This window comes from Morchella importuna (assembly GCF_003444635.1).
Source record: "Morchella importuna strain M04M26 chromosome Unknown Morimp01GS030, whole genome shotgun sequence".
Classification (NCBI taxonomy): domain Eukaryota; kingdom Fungi; phylum Ascomycota; class Pezizomycetes; order Pezizales; family Morchellaceae; genus Morchella; species Morchella importuna.
In genome coordinates, this window is record NW_025763427.1 from 224,071 (window position 1) to 249,160 (window position 25,090).

The 25,090-nt window shown below is 46.0% G+C and overlaps 4 protein-coding genes across 4 annotated transcripts; 3 read left to right on the top strand and 1 right to left on the bottom strand.

The window, feature by feature from the left end:
* Nucleotides 1-341: 341 nt before the first annotated feature.
* LAJ45_08524 (uncharacterized protein) lies at nt 342-6,722 on the top strand (the record flags this gene model as incomplete). The annotated part of the gene is made up of 8 exons (XM_046118074.1): nt 342-436; nt 501-570; nt 617-781; nt 844-1,076; nt 1,140-1,394; nt 1,449-5,049; nt 5,116-6,312; nt 6,384-6,722. The coding sequence occupies 8 exons, from the start codon at nt 342-344 to the stop codon at nt 6,720-6,722; spliced, it is 5,955 nt and encodes a 1,984-aa protein (XP_045968672.1).
* A 4,966-nt stretch (nt 6,723-11,688) lies between these two features.
* Nucleotides 11,689-13,385, top strand: LAJ45_08525 (uncharacterized protein; the record flags this gene model as incomplete). Its single annotated transcript, XM_046118075.1, has 3 exons — nt 11,689-11,697; nt 12,147-13,136; nt 13,191-13,385. 3 exons carry the CDS (start codon nt 11,689-11,691, stop codon nt 13,383-13,385), a joined length of 1,194 nt encoding a protein of 397 aa, XP_045968673.1.
* A 2,556-nt stretch (nt 13,386-15,941) lies between these two features.
* On the bottom strand, nt 15,942-17,241 carry LAJ45_08526 (uncharacterized protein; the record flags this gene model as incomplete). The annotated part of the gene is made up of 8 exons (XM_046118076.1): nt 15,942-16,023; nt 16,105-16,558; nt 16,612-16,703; nt 16,789-16,808; nt 16,860-16,909; nt 16,994-17,008; nt 17,069-17,099; nt 17,188-17,241. The coding sequence occupies 8 exons, from the start codon at nt 17,239-17,241 to the stop codon at nt 15,942-15,944; spliced, it is 798 nt and encodes a 265-aa protein (XP_045968674.1).
* Nucleotides 17,242-18,597: 1,356 nt separating this feature from the next.
* Nucleotides 18,598-21,328, top strand: LAJ45_08527 (uncharacterized protein; the record flags this gene model as incomplete). Its single annotated transcript, XM_046118077.1, has 4 exons — nt 18,598-18,707; nt 18,769-18,803; nt 19,080-19,432; nt 19,634-21,328. The coding sequence occupies 4 exons, from the start codon at nt 18,598-18,600 to the stop codon at nt 21,326-21,328; spliced, it is 2,193 nt and encodes a 730-aa protein (XP_045968675.1).
* Nucleotides 21,329-25,090: the final 3,762 nt, after the last annotated feature.

The window sequence follows — 25,090 nt, forward strand, 5'->3', positions numbered from 1 at the left end:
TTCTACACGCTAGTAAAGGATTCCTGCATACGCGTAGATTTTCTCACTAACTGCATGCACGAACTAACTAAATGGACACGTCTTCTCTGCAAGGCTACAGCCTGCCAACCTTTGAAGCCTTCGTCGAGTGATAATCCATGAATAACGTCTTGAGTGACGTCATGTGTGGAATTGGCATCAAGTATTCGCCGAACTCATACCAGGAGTATCCCAGGAAATAAACTCAGAGTGTGTATTGACTTTGGCTTGCCGTGCACATATGTGGGCCACATAAATCACCACCACCACCATATCGCTCAGTATTCAACGGCTAGTCACGTAGCAACCAGGGACAAGACACTATGGAACCATCAACCCTTTTAGATCCTGTGGATGCTTTGGCCTGTCACTTTAGGTCCTTTGGTGCCGAGCTTTCTGCAAACAAAACGCCTCTCAGGTTTGTCAGACTATTCCTTGTTCCACTCCACACTCCAGAGCTGATCACAGTCATCTTCTGGTAGGATCCCTTCCTCGCTGAAATCACAACTCAGCGAGAAACTTGGTACGCCCGGATTGGAAGGGACTTTAACCGTAAGGCTCATCTTGCTTCCAAGAAGCCATGTCCTAACCAAACTAGGCTCCTTACCATTCTAAAACCACCGCGAATCTTGTCAGCTCTATCAGCGATCAAGACTTTGAGCGGTGGTGCCTACTAGATGCCACAGCATTCATCTTTGTTACAAGAATTCTCCTCGAAGCAGAGCCTTGTCTAGCAAAGGATCAGGGCTTTTTTCGACTGATAGTGAGTACCTTGCTTCTGGTAAGGCTTTAGGTACTCTACATGGATGAGATCTAACGGCTTAGGAGGCACTTGAAACTTTACGGGATCAGAGTAGCGAATTGTCAATGCCAGAGAGACTGTTGTCTATATACAAAAATACCGTTGGAGAATCCCTTGCCGCCAAGTTACTTGACACTTTTATTGACTGTGAGGAGTCTGGATTCTCGAGACGTTGGGCAGGCATGTTGCTTGTTGAGCTATTGGAAGAATCCGAAGGAAACAAAGATCGTGTTTGGAAAATGCCCGACATGTTTTTGTAGGATCCCTATTTTAGATTACAAGGCGATCGTTTCCATTGCTGATGGTTAGTTTGGGGTAGTAAGGATATAGGAGAAATTATTATCAGTGGAGATGATAGGATATTGAAGATAGTCGCGGGCAAGATTATTTGGCAATTAACGCAGCCCATCGAGGATGAAGAAGAGATACGACAACGCTTACCCACGTTTTGCCAGTCAGACCTGGATGGGGATTTCACTAAGGGATTCCCCTTGCAGAGCGGTTCACAGTGGGAGAGTGGATTTGCTAATTTCATCAATGATATGGAACTAAATAGATACGACCTGGACCTTGGGTAAGTACATCTTATAAGTCCTAATTATTACTATTCAACTTTAACGAAGAACAGTCCTCCAAATGGCTACACTGCTGTCCAGGTTATGCTTGGGAAAAACAGCCCCATAAGTTCTGACATTGGAGCAATCACGATAAATATTGCCGAAATCTTCAGCATATATATTCCACCAAATGCGGACCGCTCTCCCGACTGGGTGGATCTGAAAATCGTTAATATTAGCAAGATCGAGTTCACTAAGCAAATCTTAACCGAGAACTCAATGGATGACCTCATGTACCTCAAACTTCACTTACATGACTACGACCAGGACGGGTATCTTTATCTACTCTCGATGCGACCATCTTCAGACTCAGATAGTATTACAATTCTATGCTATAAGAACGAGGTGGAAGACTTTGCTGGAGACATAGAGAAATGTCGGGGGAAGGTGCTGCTACGTAAGGGTAGACAGCAGATAAGTAGTGCACCATTAAGGGATATACAGGCAAACCCCGAATACCGCAAATCCCAGCAAGAGAAGATAAATGAACTTGAACGACACAGAGAAGATATTTTGAAGGTGTTGGAGAGTCCAACAGCCAAGAGTGATGATTATGCTAGTTCACTGACAGACCCAGATGAGTTCGAGGACGGATGGGACATGTGTCTATCGGAATATAAACCGGTGGGACCGCGGGACGGTGAGAGCGATACAAAGGAGAGGGGGAAAGAAAATTCGAGAATTGATCCAATGACGGCAGGAGTATCGGAGGAGGACACTATTATCAGCCCTGCCAAGAAGCCCTTAGCACCCAAACTATTAACACAAGGACGGTGCACACCCGCCTCTTCTCTCAAAAACCCTACCAAGACATCTGATATTATCCCGGAGTCAAGTCTCGCTGCCCCCATCACCCCTGATTTTGACCCCAAACATATCCGTAAAGTCATCTCGGAACGCTTTTCGGCACCTCTAAGACCTTCATCATCCGTTCATGGGTTGCAAAAGGTTAAAAAGCTAAATTTACCGCCTATAAATAGTTCTCAGTCATCCAGAACCGCAAACTCCAACTGCAAAAAAGGTCTAGAGGATGCTTCTGAGATTCTCAAGGGGAAAACGCCTAGCATATTAGGGGATAATACGAAGCATCATCCAGATACATCCGCAGATGAGCAAACAGAAGCCAAATTATCAATGAAGACCTCAACGTTGAAAAAGCCGGCAGAACCCCAAAAGAAACACGAAGGTATATATAAACCGAAGCCTGGTAGCAGTGCTAAGCTTTTGAAACTCCCTTCAGAGGCTTTAATGGTTCATGGAGAATCTACAAAGTTAAGGGCTGAATACTTTGACACCCCAGCGGTGGATAATTCACATGGGAAATCAAAAGATAATCCCCCGTCTTTAATTTCCGAGAAACAGCTTTCTCGAAATCCACCAGCCAAAGAAAACAGTTTACCCATAGTTGAGAAAAATTCTAAGGAAATCGTTAAATCTGCGGTTTTTGGTATTACCGATGATCGAAAGAAATTGCGGGCCCCTCCTCATACTTATGGGACGAAAAACAAAAAAAAGGGGGCATCCAAGCCAAAGGGAAAGACCCCAAACAAAGACGATCCCCCAAATAAGAATAACTTACAGGTAATGGCTACCAAGTCAGTAAAGTCTCGTATCCCGCCTGTGAAACTAGATAAGGAAAGATTACTACCATCAGATGATACTAGTATTTGGGAGTTACCTGTATCTGAAGAACCAGAAATAGAGCCGAGAAACGAGAAAAAGAAAGGAACGATACATCCCAAAATGTTATCCCCGAAGAAGCCAGCTCCCAAGTCGAGGCAACCTATCAAATCAAAACCACCGCCCAAGAAAAGGGTTTATGGAAAATCTGTGGTAAAACCGGAACCAAAGTCAAAAGAAATTATTTCAAACTCTGACAAAGAGTTGGAAGTAGAATCTCCGCCTGCACGGAAGCAAAAGCAGAGCCCTAGATCAAAGAACAAAGATATTCCAAAGATTGTGCCTGATAAAACAAATTTTGAGCAAGACAGCGAAGATGAATCGGAAGATCAAGTGGCTGCCCACTCACTCAGGCCAAAGGTGAAACCGAGGCCGAAACCGAAATCAAGGAGTTCCCCTGCATCTGGACTAACAAATCGTACATTACCCAAACACAACGAAGATGAGCAGATGAAATCCTCAGAAATTGAGTCTATTCGTGCATCGACACCTCCAACTCCAACACCGAAGACGAGAAAAAAAGAGCTAGTCAAATTGACCCCAGCAAAACGTACAGCATTTGAAGATAGTGATAATGATGGGCATGCAAGGCCTTCTTCTCAAATATCTGGCTCAAAGTCTGCTTTAAAATCTACCCATACATTAAGATCAGCTAAACATAATGAAAGTGGGGAAAACTGGTTGGAATCTTTGAAACAAAAGAAACCTCCCACTACCTCGACTAACCTAAAGAAAGCTGTGGAAGTCATCCCGGTACCTACTAAACGTGCTGCTTCTCCAGATGACAATGATGATAATATCAATAGAGGAGACATTGGCCCGCTAAACAAGAGAAAAAAGCCGGAACAATCAAAGATTAGCCAAACGGCCGAAAAGGCACGCCGACGGCCACTTTCAAAGGAGGCACTAGACAATTCGAAAAAGCGCTTCAAATCAGATGCGCTCCTTAATACAAGTGAAGCAGACGAGGATAGTTCATGGAGGCCGAAAACTCGTCTGCAAGCGAAGTTAGAACTTGCCAAAAATTCGGTCGAAACCAAGAAGGCTAAAATACATAAGGCACAGATTCCTAAAGCGGATTTTAGTGAGGAATCTACCGATAAGTTTAAAGCTACGGGTCAATCATCCAAGAAATCTGGTCGTAGGGTGCGCTGGCGAAAAACTATTCTGAGCGAGGAATCTTGTGAGGACGATATTGAAGAAGCCTCATTGAAGCCATCGAGTGCTATAGTTATCGAAACCTCTAAGAAGGAGTATTTTCCTCCAGAGGATAAATCTGATCTCACTCATAATAAAAGCCCGCCCAGCGAACCGGAAACAGGAGGAAATGCCTTTACAAGCCGAGTGATTTTTGATGATGGCGCCCAGAAACCAGATGAATCCCAATTAAATAAAAGGGGAGTACTCCCCGTAGACTCTGAAGAAGTTTTTGAAGAGAATCAGGCGCCTATTGCGGTTATGAGCTTAGCGGTGTCTAGCACACATCATATTCCTAACAGATCTAAAAACCTTCCGGAAAATCATTTCCAGGGCTCGGCACTACGACACAAACGGAAACAAGACGCGCTATTAACTTCGGCTACACCGAGAAAGGTAATCAACGATCCAAAAATATCGCAAGCCCGCCCAGGAGCCCTCATTGATGACCGTTTGGCAAGAAAAGCACAGATAATCTCGTGGGGTTCTAGTGGCCCCCAAAACCAAGGCCGAACACCCATTATAGAGAAATCCAACGCGGCTAGTGTTATAAGAGAAGGTGATTTCTCTACCGATGGCGAAGAATATAGCGAGGAGGATACTTCGTTCCCTAGACCGGAGAGCGGCTTAGGCCTAGTGATTATTAAAAGTGGTGACGAAGACCGCGTCATTATCCGGAAGCAAGCAAAATCGAGCCTATCTATTGACTTCGATAAAAGAGACATAGAGACAGTGGTAATCTATTTTAAAATTAGAATTGAGACTTCATTGCACAGGCTAATTTTGTGTTTTTTTTTTTAGATCGGTATGGATGGGAGCCCCCTGACCACGCCTATGCGCCGAGCTAATGCTCCGACTGAGCTTCTTCACAGTAATGAGGGCGATGATGAGTCACGGCACTCGGACCCTATTGATTCAGAAGATAGCAGTGATGCTGTTTCCGATTTTGAAATTGGGAATATAGGCAATGACGACCAAGAATTTCCCGCTATTCAAGACGTATATATATCTGAAAAATATGAGCCAGGAGATAAAGAGAGAGACGATACTTTGAGAGAAGCAGAGCTTACCACCACAGGGGAGAAGGGTTCCCACCGTCAATCCCTTGTTAAACAAAAGGTCAGTATTATTGAGCTTTCGTCTGACTCGTCCGATTCAGAAGCCAGGCACCAAAACCGGGCACCAAAGCAACCTTCTATATCTAAGCGTTCCTACTCGAAGCCAAACGAAAACTCTAATCAGAGAGAATCGCCCAAAGTTCTCAATCCCAGAAAGGCAGAAGATTATTTCTCAGCTACCAAGGAAAACCTGCCAATACCTGATAGTTATGTCAACCAAAAATCCGGTAAAGAGTGGAACCGCCGTGTTATACACCAAAGCCCTAGGGGTTTTGTGTCTCCCAGTCAAGACTCACAATACATACATCCTAGAAAAGATCATGAGGGTAAACCTTTAGATAAAAGGGGGCCTCCAGCAACAGAAAATATATTCGAAGAGCGCGAACATACACCTACAATGGCAAGGGATATAATCTCGGGAGCGAAGATAGCAGCAGATTTAAACGCCTCGGAGATACATGTGGATAGAAAGATCCAGAAAACGGGGTTTTCCAAGTGGCTTCAAGAATCAGGATTCAAGAAGGTAGCAAACAGTGGCCATAACAACCGAAAGGTCCACCACATTTCGGGAGGTGGTTCGCAGTCAAAAGATCCGGATAAGACGCTGATAAATGAAAGCAGTCACGGCGAATCTGAAACGAGTCAAGAGCGTGAGCAAAAACAGCAACGGAACAACCACGGGAAAAGGACGTCGGGTAATGAAAGTGATGATTCAGACACTGATACTAGCGACTATGAAGACTCTGATACCGAGGATGAGGATGACGAGGATGATGGGGATGAGGACGAAGAATCTTCGGAGGATGAACATCAAAAATGGCGCCAGTCAGTACCGGATTACCACTTGGAAAGTTTATCAGTCTTAAACCAAATTTCTCGGGTATGCCAACCCTGAGTGAAAGATATTGTTAACAATAAAGTTAAAACGAAGCATAGCTAATCTATCTTTAGGGGCTTCTACGATATCTTATGAGTGGTGAGGAGCTAGCTATGGAAATCATCAACGACTTCGAAAAGAACGGGAGAGAGATAGCTGAGCGATTGGGTGCATCTCATAGGCGTGAGTATGAAGAATTTTTGATAAGAGTAAAGTTGGGAGAAAAGAAAGTACAAATGGAGCATGCTAAAATAATGGAAGCTGCTGGAAAAGATTTTTCCGAAATCACGAGGAGGTCGGAGACGTTGAAAGATGTGAGAACAAAATTAAGAAAGGAGTACGAGGTTTTAGACACCACAATATCGACTATGATGGCTAACTTGGAGGAAGACCTTGAGAAATCGGCGCTATAGATACGGTGGTTGAATTATGTTTTTCTTTGACTTCTATAGCTGTTTGAGAGCTAACATTGAACTAATCATATGGGGAGCTCAACTGTATCTATCCAAATTGCTTGAACTACTTCAAAATGAATGAGAGATAAGAGCTCTTAGTAAATAGATCGCTACATCGTGTTCAATGTGTAAGCTTCTGGGAGGTATCCTTGCGGGTTCTACGGCATAGGACATAACTTCTTCGGCAATTAACGGATCTATAGGGTCATCACATATCACTCGGTCCTCGATGACGGTAGATTTTTTTTTTAATTCATTAATTGATGACGGTAGACTGATAAGAATACTGATACTTCTTTCGATAAACAAAAAAATTTCTAAAACACTTTCTTCAGTTCTGTGTCCTCTACACTTATCTTATTTCTAGATGCATATGGTATAATGACAGCAAGTCACGATGACTGTGAAGATACTATACATGTAGTAACGATGAACCCCACCAAGAAATAACTTATGAATTTAGTGAAAATACATATATTTATCTCGATAACCCGGTGTTAGAATTACGCCATATGCAGTGGTGGTTTCGCCGACTTTGCAAGGGCTTAATGTGTGGTGCTATTATATTAATTAAGGTGCCGCATATACATACTATAGGTACGAGCTGGTATATCAACTCACGCTTTCCCCGAAATCTTTAGGGATCAGATCTCTCTAGCGGTTGTTGATGTGTGGGGCTCTGTACTATATGATCTCACTAGCTAATAGCAAGGCAAGATATACATATCCCGCTGGAAAGGACAACATCGAGGGTAACTATATTTTCCTGCCCTACGTGTTAGAATACGGCTACTATATACTTTACTTATTCCCATAGCCGGTACTACATGTATACACCTGAGACCTATTCGAATTTGCAATCATAATCTATCACTCGGTATCTTCCAGTGTCAGGTTTACACTTGCATAATGGGCTATGGCAATCACGGGCCCGTGGTAAAGCTGCTTATCACAACGACATGCAGCAAACACAAAATCTTACAAAAATTGCGATCACTGACATATCTCTACATTCGGTTATTTCACCGGCGGGGATAAGCCCGTTTATTTATCATGGGCCAGTGACTCCCTTCGTCCAGTAAGCGGGCCTATAGCTACAGATTGTATTACAAACTCATTTTGACTGGGCCACAAACCCCGACCTTTTGCTGCAGTCATGATCACAGGATCTCTTTCCAGATCCTAATTTACATGCACCAACCCGGCTTTCATAACAGAGGTGTCCCACACAAACTCTCTGCTTATCCTGAAATATATCGGGAAACTGACCGGGGTCAGCTGCGATCACGCGAGCCTGAGGAAAACTAGCCGCTCCTGTTCCATGTAGTCAGTAATTATATCACCAATTATTTTGACAAAACAGGCCATGCATTGGCCTGTCCGTTCGCAACTGATAGAACTCTTCCGCCTATGTCTTATACAAGAAATTGAAGTGATAGAGTGGTATTCTTAATAAAACTGCATGTATACGTATATTGAAACAGAAACTCTAGAATACGCACACGCAGCCCTCCACTGCCTTTAAACATTGTGGCACTAACGAAGTAATTCGTGTTAACTTTATTTGGCTAGAAAGATCTTGCGCCTACATGTAGTTCAATGTCTACATGTATGTTACACATACTCGCCAATACACCTCCTTGCATGTCGTCCCTCCATACTCTGCGTTTCTTGATATCTCCAGGTATAACTCTTAAATTTCTAATTTACCAGGAAGTAAATAACTAATCCGAAGAACATATAGTAGACTACCGGCCTAAGTGTTATTCTACATGTACATAGTCATATCACCAGAGCAGCGCAGGCCCTAAACCAGAAACAACTCGGAAACATTGCCTTCAAAGGTATCGAGGAGAGTTCCATCTTGAAAGAATATGGTCTCGCTAATGTTTCTCATCTACTAATTAGTACTCCCTGTTATTGAACAACTCACCCACGTTCAGCCAATCAACTGTTTATCCTTTACTACATGTTCTGCCGAGCCTTTATTACTCCATCAAGCTAACCACTAAGGAGCTATCTTCAATTCCAAGGGCACGTTTCTCCAATCAAACCTGCGCGGGCCCCCAAGAGCGCCTCCTAAGGTCCTAGGAGCTACTGATAACCCGCTCGCTGATAACCACCCCGCACTGTTTCTTTACCCCACTCTCCGCCTCGCCTGATAATGGCACAGCATAAAGGATGATATGTCTGGCTGTATCTATCCCCCCTTCCTCCAGAAATAGACGGTAACCCCGTGAATGAGTTAGGTATACATATTAACCTTGCATCACCTCATGCTCGGAGTCACTACGGAAGACGTTGATACCGCAATCCTTGGCAACCAGGGGTGGGTCCCCTGTAATCCAGATCGGAGGCTCAAACAAAACCATCTACACAGGTATGACTTGCTTGCACGCTTCGCTAAGCCGGGTAATTCTATCCTTTCGGCCAATTGTTTCCCCTGTAAAACAAGCATGGGAAATGATTTGGTGTCTGTTAGCTAAAGTACAAGCGAGTCAGAGCTGTAGGTAACTAACAACTAACCTTCAAAACACAACCGGGCAGTGCTTTGTGGATAGGGCTACTAGAAGAGGCTCGATTGTGGTCGAATCGTGGAATTTGATTTGAGATGTATGTTGTTGTTAGGGTGGCGTTTCTCGGGAAATGTTTGGTTAGTCGTGGTGGCGAATAAGGAAATCTATATGCGAGTGATAGGCTGTGATCAGCCTCGGACTGTGTCACGTTCATGTTCAGTTGTCCAAGGCTTGTCGGGGAACCTCGGGGCTGTGAAGAAGAGGATGGGGCTCAGAGGTGTAGCCTTTTGGCAATTGCGATTGTGATGATATCTAACCATGATTTTTTGAAATGCAGGACGTCCGGGACGGGAAAGAGTCAACCATGGTTCTGGGTAACCTCCCGTTACTCGCCGATTTGATGGATGATGGCTCAATTCATCCGGTACCTTGCGTGCAGTGAATGTTTGGGATATTATTGGGAGGAAGCAATGCTCGGGCTGGCTTCCTGGGGTTCATCAGTATCGATAGCCTATTGATTGGACTATGCCGGCAAATTGCGGTCAAATACCGAATGAGGCGCCAAGATGCCGTGCGTTTATCAAAAGCAATTCAAAAAGTGTTTCATCATTTGACATTCTTTAGAAATATTTTCGAAACATCATATATCACATCAGCTCCTGCAACGGCGGCATATTTTTGAGGGTCCTCAATCTTAATAGTCTCTAGCACCGCTTGACCCGATTGACGTAAGAAAAAGTACTATTTCTGTCTAGAAAACGGTATCTTTCTGGATTTGGCTGATCTTGTCTACAGATTTGAAATTGCAGATCTCACGCGTAGATTCAACCACACCCAATACTACGGAACCTATGTGAAATGCCACGTTTACTAGAGACACACACCTGATGCCGATTTGGGTTAGTTGTCCCAGAAACTGGTTGTTGGAACGTGCTACCAACGGCCTGGTATATATACCTATTCAGGCTACCTATGTGTCAGAAGTGATAAAGGGTTATAGAGGTTCTTTTGGCGCTGTTAACTGGGAATTTTGAGGGACGGAAATGGCAAAAGTTGTACTAACAAGGCAAATGCTTCATTTCCGCGGTGTAAGTTTTCACAGACGGTGAGGAAGTACAGCTACATCTAGGAAGTGAGGTTGAACAATGTGGGCTTTGTAGTCGAGCTTGCACACCTGCGGCACATCAATATTCCTAATAGGCTTGTGCTCCCAGTGAAACAGTTTCTAAAAGGGGACATCACGAAACGGTAAATACCGATGGTTAAGTACTGGCAGGGATGTCACCCCCCCAAGGAACATGTGCCGGGACTGCTCGATGCGCGAAAGTTGGTTGGTTGATTTGTCTCATTCTCCTATCAATCGACGAGGTTTAACACGCAGAGACCACTCAGGCTGTCGTCCTCACCTTTACAGCCTCTCTGTTTGTTTGAGGTAGTTACAGACGCGGTTTTCCTCTTTCCTTGCGTTACCGGCCACACTCACTCAATCATTCACTACTCACTCACACTCTGCATATCAGACCAGAGGGGAAAGTCTTATTTATTGCGTGTACTCTACTTGATGTGTATTCGGGAGGGTGGGGGGATACTCTAAGGGCTTTTCACGGAGGGAATAAATAAACGCAACAGGGCGCTCGATTTACATGGTTGTGAATCGAAGGTTTTGTGCATTAGAATCGCTTCACGGGAGGAAATCAATCCTTCTTTCTTCGACGCTACCGACCATCTAGAGTACTCTATCTACATACCTGCCTGCCTGCCTGCCTGCTTTCTTGCCTTCCTAGTTGCTTGCCTCCCTGCTGCGCCTGGCATACTTACATCCATACATACATACCTGTCCACTGCATAAAGTACCTACACACACCAAAACCGGTCCCGCCGATAATTGCCCGCCTTCCACTCCACACAGACTATCAATTCGTTAGATACATACAGATCCACCCGATAGCCACCAAGCCCATTTTTGTATCGCGCACCTCACCCCCCATACCTACCATCGCTGCATCGGAGCACATAATCCCTCCCACATACCTCATAGTTGCCGCCTGCTGCTTACTTGTTGGCGCGCTTTTTGAAACTGGCACTGCTGCACTGTCTTCTTAATCTAATAGCTTCATCATCATCGACCTTCTCCTCTCTTCCCCAGTACTTCCCAGTAGCTAGATAAACATCTGTTTGTATATTGCTACTTACACCCCCCCTCATCACCAAGAAACGACCCGACTTCCCCTCTCTTCCTACTACTTCTTCTCCTCCTCCACCACCACCACCACCACCACCTCCCCATAATCTACCTACCTCCACCTCATTTGGACAACGGCAACAACATCACAACACCAGTACCCGTCGCACCTAGTCTCAGATAATCCAAATAACCAAATCCCAATTTCCCAGTCCCTTACTCAGAAATGCTGCAGGTACGTTTTTTTTTTCTATCATTGAGACCTGCTGTGCGAGACACAGTGACCAGGTCGTCGCTGTGTCTTGTGCGCTCGTTCCCCCTATGCAACTGCGGCGTAATGACGTCCAGGGGGGTCCCACGAACATCCTCTTCTCAGGCTGGCTGAGGGGTTTATTCTTGCTACTGCAGGGCCTCTCTTGCTTCGTGCCTTCCCGCTTGTAACTTAGTTCCCGCTGCCCTGCCCTGCCTCATTCTCTATACTAGCAGCTGCCCTCCCTCACTCTATGTGGTGTTCCCTCTTCTTGTCCTCCTCCTCTTCTTGTACTCCTCCCTTTCTCACTCCTTAACCCCCCTCAGGGTACGAGATGCATAATATTCCCCGTCTACTTGGTTCATTGTTTTTAAACTACTCAATTTGAAGGCTAACTCGAACTGTTGGCATATTTGCTGGGAGCTACAATGCAGGTAGGATTCCGACCCGAAAACATCATGATCGCGGCCACGCAGTCCGAGGGCAGCGCGTATCATCGCTCATCACTGCCTCATGCTTCCACAACAAGTTCGGTAACGTCGTCAGAGCAATGGACGTCTGCCCGATCATCGGCTTCTGCTACCCCCACATTAATCCAACCACCTCCCACATCAGCTCGCGGGGCCACACCAACAACAACGGTATTTAGACACCACCCATCATCATCAACATCATCATCGGCATCGCATTCTTCAACGCCAATACACCAACAGAATTCCCATCCCGAACAACCACATCCCACATCCACCCCTGCCACACCTTCTCCCAGATCAAGACAATCACCAGCACGATCGGGACGAAGATCAGAGGACTCGGCACCCGTCATTCTACAGAATTTATCACAAGTAGTCGAGTTGCCTAGAGAAGAACCTTTACCGCATTCCCCGTCTCGGAGGAATCGCAACGGGGAAGAAGACAGGAAGCGGTACGAGATCAGCGGAATGCCAGTAACGGATGTAATAGAGATGGTAGCGGGTCTTTTAACAAAGATCACAACCACAAACGATCAACAACATTCACAAATGCACCGCATACCTCCGCCAGAAACCGGTGGTATGAGCAATACCACAAACAGCGTTCTAGCATTCCACGGGAAAAATGTTCCCAGCATAACAATTCTCAGCTACCTATCTCGGATACATAAATACTGCCCAACAACATACGAAGTGTTTCTATCGTTGTTAGTTTACTTTGATCGCATGACTGAAAGAGTGAACAGAAACCCACCATTGAACTGGAAGGGAGGGTCCACAGTCTCAAATGGGGAACTCAGCTCTCCTGGTGTCATTGCCTCCGACCCATACAATTTCTCACATTTTTTCGTAGTAGACAGCTTCAATATTCATAGGCTTGTCATTGCTGGCGTAACATGTGCTTCGAAGTTCTTCTCTGATGTGTTCTACACCAACTCTAGATATGCAAAAGTATAACCCCCGCTTTTTGATACATTTTTCTGCGGCTTACTAATCGATATTAAGGTTGGCGGTTTACCATTACAAGAACTAAACCATCTGGAGCTTCAATTTCTCATTCTCAATGATTTCCGACTTGCCGTGCCCGTAGAGGAGCTGGAGGCATATGGGACAATGCTGGTGCAGTTTTATGCACGAGAAGCAGTGGCCAATGCGGATCTTAGAGGGATAGGACCTCCAGCGGACCCAGCGGCGAATTGAGCTGTGAAAGCATAAAACTGTGGCGACGTATCAACCGCCACAGGTCGCTAGGAGATGTTTTTTGAGTGGCCACGTACTACACGCTTTGGTCGGCACCATCTTGAAATCAGCACTACACTTATATTTTTTTCAACGAACTCTTTGGGCGGAAGCGATCGACTTTTCTCTTCGGTTTTCTTTTTAGATTGTTTAGGCGAATATTACGAAAGATCGGCTGCCATTTTTTTTATTAGTGTTTGTTTATTGTTAAAGCGCGAGAAGGGCTCATTCAACACCTAGACCGAAGACCGAACAATTGATGCCGGGGGAAGTGGCGGATGAGGTGATTTTATTATACGAGGGGCAGGGCGTTCGTTTTTCTTATATATGGGCGCTGGTCGGATTTAGTTATGCGACTGATGTGAATGTAGAGATTTGTGGGAAATGGGGGCGTCATTGGCGTCTGCACTGGGCACTATCATTGATATGAATGGGAGACTTCTTCGAAAGCATTGGAGGTTGAAGTAGGATAGGGGAATGTGATGGCGCTTATAATCTTTTGCTTTTGTGTTTTTTTACCCTATTCATCATTTTTGTCGATTTGTTCTTTTTTGTGCTGCATATGTCTTTTTGTTGTTCGCGGGCATTGTTAACCACATCGCATTTGTTCTTTTTTGGGCTTGGAAAGTGGGGTGCGGGGACACAATCATGTCTTAAAGGGTGGAATTCTGTCACTGTTGCTCTTTTCTTCTCCCTTGGAGGTTCAATTTGTTTATCGTCTTCTTGTCTACTGGGTGGTCTTTTTATTTCTTTTCGGACGTTTGGAATTGGGATTCTTTTTTTTTTATTGTGACGGGTGTGGTTGTTTGTCTTTATCTCTCTTCGTTCATTATTCTACTCTAACATGTTAGATTTGAACTCCTTTCTTTTCATTCTCGTTTTTGATTAATCTCACGGCACATATTTTCACATCTCTTTCATCATTTTCTTCTTAAGTATTTTCCTACCTAGAGACTCTGGGTACCATTTCGATTATTTATTGGGTGGAATTCTATATTGGCCGTTGGAGTATAAATATCGGGCTGGAGTCGGCGTCGGGGATGGGGGTTGGTTTGGAGCAGGGAGAAAGGGGATTTTGATTTGTTTAACGAAGCTTTTTGCGGACTTGTAAATACATACTCTCATAACTTTTTGAGTTATTTACACCATGCCTCTCCACCGAATTAACTCGCACATACAGCATACATACATATGTACATGATGCGGCTGTTGGTTTTTGTTTGTTCCCTTCCCCACTTCCTTGACTCTGTAGACCGAGGTTTTGTCGGGAATTCGATATATTGATCCGTTTCCGCCAACTTGTTTGCTCGAAACTGAGGCTCCGCTACCACCCACCCGCCCACCCACACGCTCTCACATCCCCATATTTTCCGGTTTGCTAAGTTGGTATTTTCAATCTCTACCCCCCTTCCTTCCCTTCCCTTCCCTTCCCTTCCCTCCCTCCCTTCCCTCGTTCTGTGTCACCATCACAGTCACTCGGCATGTTGTATGTAGTCACTCACTCACACTCACACCTCACACCTCACTCACACTCACACTCACACTCACCACCGCCCCCATATAAAAGGCCGGGTCATCGTTAATCCACCACCCAATACAAACTCGTAAGCGAAAGGAGCAGCAGTTTCCATTACAAACCCGAAACCCCGTGTCATTCCCAAAGTGCAAATGGTGCGCGGTGGCTGCCCTTATCGGTTATCGATAACCTTATCAGGTCCTGTAGGCCCACGTGCTAGGGTTTGTGGATGACGGTGGGCCTTGGCGGGGCGAGCCGGCGCTGAGACATTTCGAGTTTTTGCTTTACTTGGGAAAGGGGTGGGTCCCTGGTAAGTCAGGTCTCGGTAGTTTTGCATACTGGTGCTCTTCGTTACTGGGGGGTTGGGTTGGGTTAGGGGGTGTTTTGGGGCTAGTGAAACTGGATGCGAGATGAAGCGTAATTTATGGATTGAAGAACTAGGGATATGCACCCCACACTTCTGTGGGTATTCGGACTTCCGCGAGTTAGTTCCGCTCTTTCTCTCATTTCCCATCTATATCATCACGATATCAGAAATCCCGTCTCTCCGGAGCTTGCGTAAGGGCACGGAGCGGACCGCATATTGATTCTAAAAAGCAATTCTTCCTAATAGTGTATAGTACAAAAGTATTCCAACCCCAAGTTTCGTCAAATACTCCCCGTTTTGTGCAGCGGATCATCAACCATCACCCGAATTCAGCGCCAGACACGAATATATTAAAAGAAAAAAAGAAAAAAAGAGAAAAGAGAAGGAGATAATGAAAAATGGGTTCTGATATTTCCCGGTTCCACTCAACTAATGAAATCTGGCCCGAGGTGAATAAAACCGGGAAGCTAGAAAATAGCTTCTGGTGTACGTGCCGAAAACCCGTTCCTGGGAGAAGTGAAGATAGAACAAAAGCAATGCTAGGAGACAAGAAAACAGAGCCAGACGTATGTAACATGGCGTTGTTTTTGTAGAGTCATCATGCGCAGAGTAAAGAATAAAGCAAGGTTACACATTAATCCGCGGCCGTGTTTTCCTTCTCGGCGCCAATTCTGGGCGGGCTTGTTCGGCCTTCGGAGGATTTTTTGGGGCTTTGACTACTCCAAGAAGTCAGCTTGTCAGAAACCGAATCCGTAATTTCCCTTAGTAGCAAGGGTATACGGGCACGTGGTAATTACCTTCTTGAGGCCTTCTTCCTCAAGGCTTCACAAACTTTCAACATCTCCTTCCGTACACCATTTGCATCTACCCTCTTACCCCCCAAACTCATGTTGACTTCCTTCTCTGCCTCCACAGCGAGCAATCTCCTGACGAGCAGATGCTTCATAGCCCAGCAGACATGCACCCCGCAATCACTCCCATTATCCTGCTGTGGGGTATCTTCGATATTACTCAATCTCAACTGGAACCCGAGCAATGGTTCCAGCTTGTGTACAACCATCCGGGCCTCGGTGTAATTGGCTGGTGACAACGAGTCGTAATGAAATGCAACCCTATCACGAACGCCCACCACTAGTAAGGACCAGTGGGAACCACCCTCGGGAATCGCTGGATTGCGGCAATCATTTATTGGGAGGAATATGTGGGAGGCACTGCGAACATCGGGGAGAGCTGTGCGTAGGGACATGGGGTCTTTGGGAAGGATTATCAGCTACCTCTTTAGAAATTAAGGATAAGGTTCTCACCATTAGTAGACTTGAGGAGGAATGCCATAGAAGGCCTGAGAAGTATAATCTTCGATGAAGACTGCTTTGAGAGCTTCTCGTGTTCAAGGTACCTATATTCGTAACACAGTGAGAAGCGTGGGATAACCGTTAGTGGAGGTTAATTGAATTGCATCGAACAAAAGACTGTCTACGCACTCTTCCCAGAAGGAAATATTCTATGGATGATGATCAGCAGTTGTTTTTAGAGATGATGTATTGAATCATACATTATCGGTAAGCCAGTCATTCTTCAAGCAGTCTATGTCCTCCCTAGTGACTATGCTTGGAGAAATTCAAAGCTGCTGGTCAGACCGGTGTAGTACCATATTTAAACCTCTACCACCCTTGGGAGTACACATACGGCAGATATCGTGATCTAGGGTTTAGTTAGCTTGCAACATCTTGTAGTTTAAGCTAGGGAGGGGGAGGGTCATACACGATAGATATGGATCCTCAGGTCTGAAATTCTACCACTCAGATCGCATGTTAGCATAAGCTCTCTATCTCTCACAGAGATTCAGAATATGATAGTAAAAGGGAAAGGACAAGCTTTACATCGTCCCGATGGAACCCGTTGCTAATCTCTCGAATTGCTTCACGGAAAGGCATTGTGGCTGGGTTAATTTGTTGTGCAGCTTCCTGTCTGAGCTGTAGGGGTGTCGAAGATATCACGTAAGATAAAGCAGTAATAAAGACGAAGCTCGTTTGTAGTAAAGAAGAAGTCGAGAGTGTAGGGTAGGTGCGAAGAAAAGGAGGATCGATTACTTATTTGAGGCGATGATTTCCTGGGTGTTGTCGTTTCCCTGCCCGAAACCTGTCGCTGTCCTAGGGAAGGGGATCCCAACGTCATTTGCGGGGCGGACAACCCCTCGCTAAGCTGTTTCTGATGCTTTCAAACCCCACAATTCCCATAAGGAATGTGGGAAAGGCCACTTCAGCATCAGAATTCCATTGATGGCTGGAGGTCATACGTCTTAATCATTCTACAGTTGTAAACTCTTCTTGCGCGAATAATGCCTTCTGTATAATTTGGAGGCCTCGTCATCAAAGAGCCGCATTCGGCACGACTTGGCATCAAGGGACAACCCCTGGCCCGCTGCAGCTCCACAAGTTCACATCTTTGAATACGTGTTGTACCTACGGTACCGTAGTTACATCAACCCAAAGGCTATATGCTATTGGTCGAGAAGATGCTAGGATAACAATCCGTTGGTCCTACTGACTACATATTAGACTCATCCGGGGGGGGTTTAATTCATTAGACTCATCCGGGGGAGCAAGTCTCAAACATTGCTTCAAGATTCAAATCTCTGATTTAACAAGAGATACGATGAAACCATGAAGATTTCCAATATGGGGAGCAGTGATAAGAAAAAGAGACAGGCGAAATTAAGAGATTTCAGACATATCATAAAGATGACTACCTTCAAGACGTACACCAAAACTGGAACTTATAGCTACTATATAGCTATTTTGGCTATAGCCAGCTTCTATATGAGATTTAAAGTGGACTCCGGGGGTGATTAGGAGTAAGCTATATCTGAGCTAGAGAAAACGTGGAACAGGGTAAAAGGTATGCTAGCATTCTAAGTCATCAAGGAGCACGCAGCGCCCCAGGTCACTCAAAACCATTCAGGACCAAGAATATTTGGCGCCCTACTTACTAATTAATAGAATAGATCAGGCTCTGAAACTCGCTGAGTGATGAAACTCTTTGTGCAGCGTGGCAGTGGCGTTAAAAATGCCAAGTGCTACCTCCATGAGTGACTCGCACAGCTGAGGTAGGTACTCATAGCGCGGGAGAGCCTCCATGGATTGGGTCGAGGATTTATCATATGTACCAGTCAACTGGCAATGATTCAAGCCGTGCGCTTGTATTGTTTTATTTAGAGTATCGTATCTAACTCGTTTGCGAAGGATCAACGGCTAGTTACCGCTAGTATATCCCGCAGCTGAACCCGGCTTATGGGATGCCTGAAGCTTAGCTATCTAGATAAAGCTTCGTACCCCGCCTTCTTTGTCAACCAGCTTTCTCTCCTTGACATAGCTTGCTGTTATCCTAACAAGACTTTAAAGTAAGCGATCCCATCTTCAGGTCTGTGTGAACATTCTAGATACTAAATAACACACTCGCAGCCGGAAAGAGAGGAATCTTGATTACGGGTCAAGAGGTCGGCATTCTGGAACAATTGCTTAAGACGAAAGCTGCGTTCACTCGAGCTCGAGCTTGTTATCGAGTTTGCACCAACAAACAAGCTCTTTAATTCTCATAATCCCAAACCAAGGGCCTCCCAAGAACTTCTGATATAGCTCAATTCAGGGCTACCACCTGGAATCTCTGGCCCTCACACATCCTGTGAGATAAAGGCCATTACAAGATTGCGGAATTGTCTTTTTTTATGCCTGTATACCCAGGACACTGTGACGGCTGTGATATTTTAGGATAGAGTTCAGCCTACATCGGAGGCTCCGCGAAGCTCCTATCCCAGCAGCAGCGGCTGCCAGGTGTTTTAAAAGACTGCCTTCTCGGGAACCCTCTAGTCGTCCTAACATCGGTTTTGATCGTTCCTTAACAGAAACTGACTCTATTGACCCTACGACTTTGTTTTGCGGGGAACCTCCTCCCTACGAAAACGACCAAGACGAGTGGCTTTCATTGGCGGCGCTGTGGGAAGAAAATTCAGACCTAAAAAAAGAAACTGTTATCACCACTATCCCGGTAACAGGGGAGGGCATGCCTAAAGGGTCTTCATTTTGCGAGCTTTGTTGGATGGTTAAAAGTGAACCCCACGATAACAAGGTACCTCATAAACTGGGTCCTAAATATTCTTGCAACTCCTGTCCTCGAGTCTTTAGCAGTCAGGGGGCGAGATACCGACACTTTCAACCCACGGGTTGCGTTAACACTTTCTGCACCTCACTTCGTTGCCCTGTTTGTAGTTTGCTATTTGACGCCAAAACCAACCGTGCTAACGTACGGAAACTTGAGAGCCATCTCAAGACTCATAAACATAAAGAAACCGCGACAAGCACGAACCCCGCAATTACAAACACAATTCTAACTTCAGAATCAGTGCCTTCTCAATACGCATCGCCCTCTATAAGCGCAATGCCGCCAACTTCATACTCAAACGTAATTTTATCTTTAAATGCAATACTCTCTCCAGAGACAACACCCTCTCCACAGAGAGTGCATTCTTCAAACACAGTTCCTAGGCCTAGCAATAATATGCCCGCCGCAGGTGATAACGTGCCGAGTGTATTTTGCAAACTCTGTTGGAAAGGATTTCGCGACATAGAAACACACAACAAGACCAAAACCCATCTAAAAGGACACGAAGTGAGATGCAACCGATGTGTCAGCGAGCGGTGGTTTTCTAGTAAAGGAGCGCGAAAGCGTCACATGGCTTCGAACACCTGCTCTGAGTTTGATGAGTTCCGCTGTTGCGATTGTGATATCAGCTTCCCAACCGCAAAGCTCCTTTCGAGGCACAAGGGAGACATAACGATCCATCCGCCCCGAGCGATCCCAGCACACGTCGAACACAACGGCGATATAGAAGAGCTCTCGACTTATCTGAGCACTGTGACGCTCACCCCGCATACTGGACCGATGACATGCCCAGGAGTTGGCTGCAGAAAGTCGTTTTCAAAGTCATATGCAATGCTCACCCACATCGAAAGCGGGTTCTGCCGTTCAAAGATCAACCGAGAGGTTATCGACAACATCATCATTGCGAACGACCCCACAAACATCATCACAAACCAGGCTGAAGTTGAAAAACGAAACCAGGACAGAATCTCCCTCGCCTCCTCCGAGTACTCGGAATCGATAAATGGCAGCGCGCTCTTTACGCCTAGTGATTTGGACAGCAACTTTGAGGAGTTTGATACCGATACGTTGACGGGCGATGGTGTGAGTGAGGGGACTGTCGTGCCTCTTAATCGCTCTAGAGCCTCGGATTCGGACTCCGACTCCGACTCCGACTCGGACGAGGGGTATGGTTTAGTGCCTAAGGCCGGTGCGCAGCTTCGTGGGCATCTCAATACACCAAGTGACTCTGGGGAAAGTGATGTATCTATTGCCAAGCCCAGAAACTCTGGGCAGCTCTATGAACACCACTTCATGTCTTCGGATGATGGCCAGAGTGGCAGTTATCTGCAAACCCCCGATGACTCTGATGATGGTGTTTACTTAACTCCTAGTGACTCTGAAGACGGTGTTTACTTGACGCCCAGTGACTCTACGAGTGGTGTTTACCTGACACCTTCCATATCTGATGACGACATCATGGACCAGTTAATATCCATCGGCAGCGGCTCCGTGGTATTTACACAATCTACCGACAGCATCGTCAGCCCGCCACCGCAGCCAACAAAAATCAAATGCCCCCTCTGCCCCGCCACCAGGGCCAGACATTTTATGAATCTCGAGGGGCTGCGCACCCATCTTCGGTCCGCGGTTCATCAACCGAAGATCTACCATTGCCCGTTTCCGGATACCACCGCCAGCGGTGGTAAGGCGGCCCGGAGAAAGAAAGGGGAAAAGCGGCAGAAGAAGAAGAGCTTCTCGTCGCTCAGCGCGATGGGACAGCATGTGGCTTCGGGGTCGTGTAAGAACGGGGAAGATAGATTTAAGGCGACGGTGGCGTTTTTGCATGAAAAGTTGAGGGAGATGGGGATGGCGGATGTCTGATGTCTGATGTGTGATCTTTGATGAATCGTAACTATAGGTTTAGGGACAGGAATAGTTTTTAGGCTTTTTTCTTTCTCTTTTTTCTTACTCCTTGGATGAATTGATTGATGTACTTTTATCTGTTTGATTGGATCGCATGTAGTCGATACTACGCCTTTTTCTTTTCTTTTTCTGACATCTCTCTTTTCGTTTTTATATTGCTTGTTTGCAAAGTTCAGGGCCTGCCAAGTGCCGAGTGATAAAACATGATGCACAAACCCATCCAAAAGTGAAGTCCTGCCTACTACAATCTACAATCAGAACCACGTCAAGTGGCTTTGTATAACCTCCGCTACCTACTGCGTGCAACCTCCCCGCACGACAACACCCCAACATCCTTCCCCACAACCCAACACCCCGCAACCTGCTGCCTGGAGAAGGCTGAAAACAAAAACAAAACACAAAAGTCGTCAGAATGAACCCATACGCGCGCGAGTTGGTCGCGCCTATCATAGTTTGTTCAATACCTGCCTGTCTGTCTGCCTACATACTGTACGCAGATCCCGGTAAGCCAGAAGTGTAAAAGGATCACCGGTCTACCATACGTGCATATCGAGGCCTTGTTTTGCGTGCAGTGGTGCATGATTCCACTAACTGCAGATGCAGCAGAGTGGAGCCCAAAATAAAAATAAAAAATGAGGTGATGTTGATGTCTACCTAACGGCGGGGTATGGGGTTGGGGTTGGGCATGGGGGGGGGGGGTACATATGGGGCAGCGGAGTCATCGAAGGTCACTCGGTTGCATAAGTACTCTACCTAGCTTATGTAGCCTCTCCGGTGAGCACGAGTGCTACTGCATGGAAGGATGCAGGTCCGCGGCGTGGCGGCATTCAGGGTATTATTTCCGCTATGACCAACTGGCAACGACGACACGACACGTGGAGGAGGGAGGGGGCTTAGGATCGCCGGTAGGGAAGGCGAGGGGGTTGTTGCTTGGAGTAAGCGAATTTGGGGGACGTTTCGGGCCTATGTTTATGGTAGGAAGGATGATTCACAGCTTGGGCTTAAGGAATGTCTGATGCTATTAAAGATGTTGGAGAAAACGGGAAGGCGAGTTTAAACTCATGCCATCACTGCAACCATCCAAAAACCAACCCACAAAGATCCAAGTTCCACAAGGGCCAAAATGCATAACCTTTTCAATGACTCTCTCGGACCACGCCCAAAGAGAAATTGAAAACGCCGTAGCATTCAAGACCCCCCAAAGCCCCAGATATATCCCCCCCAAATCCCACAATCATCCCACTCACACTGCCATCTGCCATGTTCTCAATTCACCAATCACCCTCTCGGCGCACGCCCAAAGGAAGCAACTGGGGAAAAAAAAGAAGGCACTGGCGAGAGGCTCTCTCTTTTTTATAAAACAAAAATTAAGCAACCCAGAAGGCCCGAAGACCTTTGGCAGAAGCTCAGCCCTCGATGTGCAATGAAGGCTCTATCGCCCCCGGAGACCTGGCCTGCATGTGCGCCGGGTCTCGTCGCCAGGTAAGTATGAGGAGACAAGAGGGGCGCGGGGGGACGGTGGATTATATAGAAAGATTTTTCTTGGCGCCGAGAGGTGTTTTTTGCCGATTCGAGGGCTTGGGGTTCAGGGTTGAGAAGGGGACGACGGGAGGGTTGATGGTGCCACATCATGGGCGCTTGCTTGCCTCCGGAGTGAGTGAGTCTGCGCATGCACGGACTGGGGTAGGGGGGTGGGGTGGGGGTTAGGGGTGGTGTTGGAGTTTCTTTGTTGGAGGTTTTGGTGCCGGGGGGCGACAAGGGTTCTGAGTCAAGGACAAAGCTTGTCTGATATCTATGGGACTCATAGAGCATCTATGTACTCAGCGTATGCCGATAGGCCTATTACATCCCGAGAGCTAAGGAGCGCCTCTTCTGTAAGTTATGGCCCGATATCGATTCCAAAAACCGATCAGGCCCTGGGCTACAAATTACCCATAATCATAGTAACAATAATAATTCCACTACATGTACTTTACTTGTTGCGACATCTTAGTAACAAGAGTGGGTTCTAATGGCCTTTAGGACACAAAATTGTTGATTCTATATAAGGTGTTCGGATACTCAAAGAACACCTTATTGTAAACTACACAACTTGATTTCTACCAGCCAACGCAACGATCGAGTTGAAACGAGTAGTACCAGAAGTTGTGAAAGAATGTATCCCCGTTAATACCAGTCTTCTTATCCTTGAGCGCCAATATTTCGTGCAGTTATATCCGGGAATTGCGGTTTAGGTGATGGAGTTACCGGGTGATAGACAGTGAATCTTAGTGATTGGCACGAGACGAGACGAGACGAGACTACCCCAAGTCCTGTCTCGTCTTGTATCGTTTGGACTAGGCCTTGAAAATCTCGAGACAATGGTCTAGTCTCGTCAAAGTCTCGAGACTTTTGGTCATGTGACCTTTTTACTATAGCCATGATGGTTAGTGCAAATTAAAAGTCGATGAAAAGTTCAACTTTTCTTGGAACTGCAGCTGGGGAGCACATTTAGGTCAGTTACCGGGCGATAGGCAGTGGGGGGTTTTGTAGTGACGGGTGATATGTAATGATTAAACGTGACGGGCGATGAGGAGTGATTAGAAGTGACGGGTGATTAACGATGACAGTGATGGGACGTGACTGCCTATGACCCATTGGGCGACGTATACACTGTCGACAGATTATACGAGAAACCGAGTCGCCATGCATGGGGCAAGAATCACCAGCGGTATATACGGTATATCGTCAAGTTCGATGCGACGCCGTTAGTGAACATTTGTAGATTGTGGGTACTGTCGGTTGGTGGGTTGGCCGTTAGTACACTCGATCTCAGAGAACGTACACGGAATTAAGAGTTTGGACACCTAAATGGAATTTGAATGAATTTGCATACTACGTGCAGATGTTTTCTTGCCAGATGGCTCCGGAACTCTTAATACAGGCCCACCGGCTTACCATGATGAGCGTGAGCGGTTGGGGGGGGGGACGCCGAGGATTTCAATGTTAGTGATATACTGATATATATTGGATGGCCATGTCGAGTTTGTGTCACGGACTTGTAGGTGTATGCATGGCCCAGATCAATATATAGAGTAGAGCTTGCAATCGATATCGCCATAATCCAATTATCATGTGGTAGCTTCTTCGCCCAATTCATCACATATATGGACCGTCATTACGATTATTATACTTCATCATCTACATACATGTAGCTCTAATTCGTAACAGTTCATTTATGCAGATACCTGCCCGCATTATATCCTATTAAATCCCCTAGGCCGATCCCCTTCCTGCAATTAATAGCTTCTAGACCCCCTAGAGAACAGAAGTACATACATATATACAAGCGTAATATCAAATTAATTCTACATACTCATCAGGTTAAACACCGCACTTTTGACCCCCTATATACCGAGGGCCCGGGGGGTCCGAAGGGTTTGGGTGATAGTCGTTGCTGATACTAGCTGTGCGCTTAATTCTTATTAATTTTCTTTCCCGGACAGTTAAATGCGATCCAGGCACACACACCTACACCTACATCTCTACCGGCCAGCCGATAGCGTATATACAATGAATGAATTATCAATCAATCAATCAATCAATTTGCAATACCGGCCGATATACACAGCACCCCCCCCCCCCCCCCAACCCCATACCGCCACCACCACCACCACCACAGACCGCAACACCTAAACGCCGCAGCACTTTACCCTATCCCCGATCATACACGCCCAACCG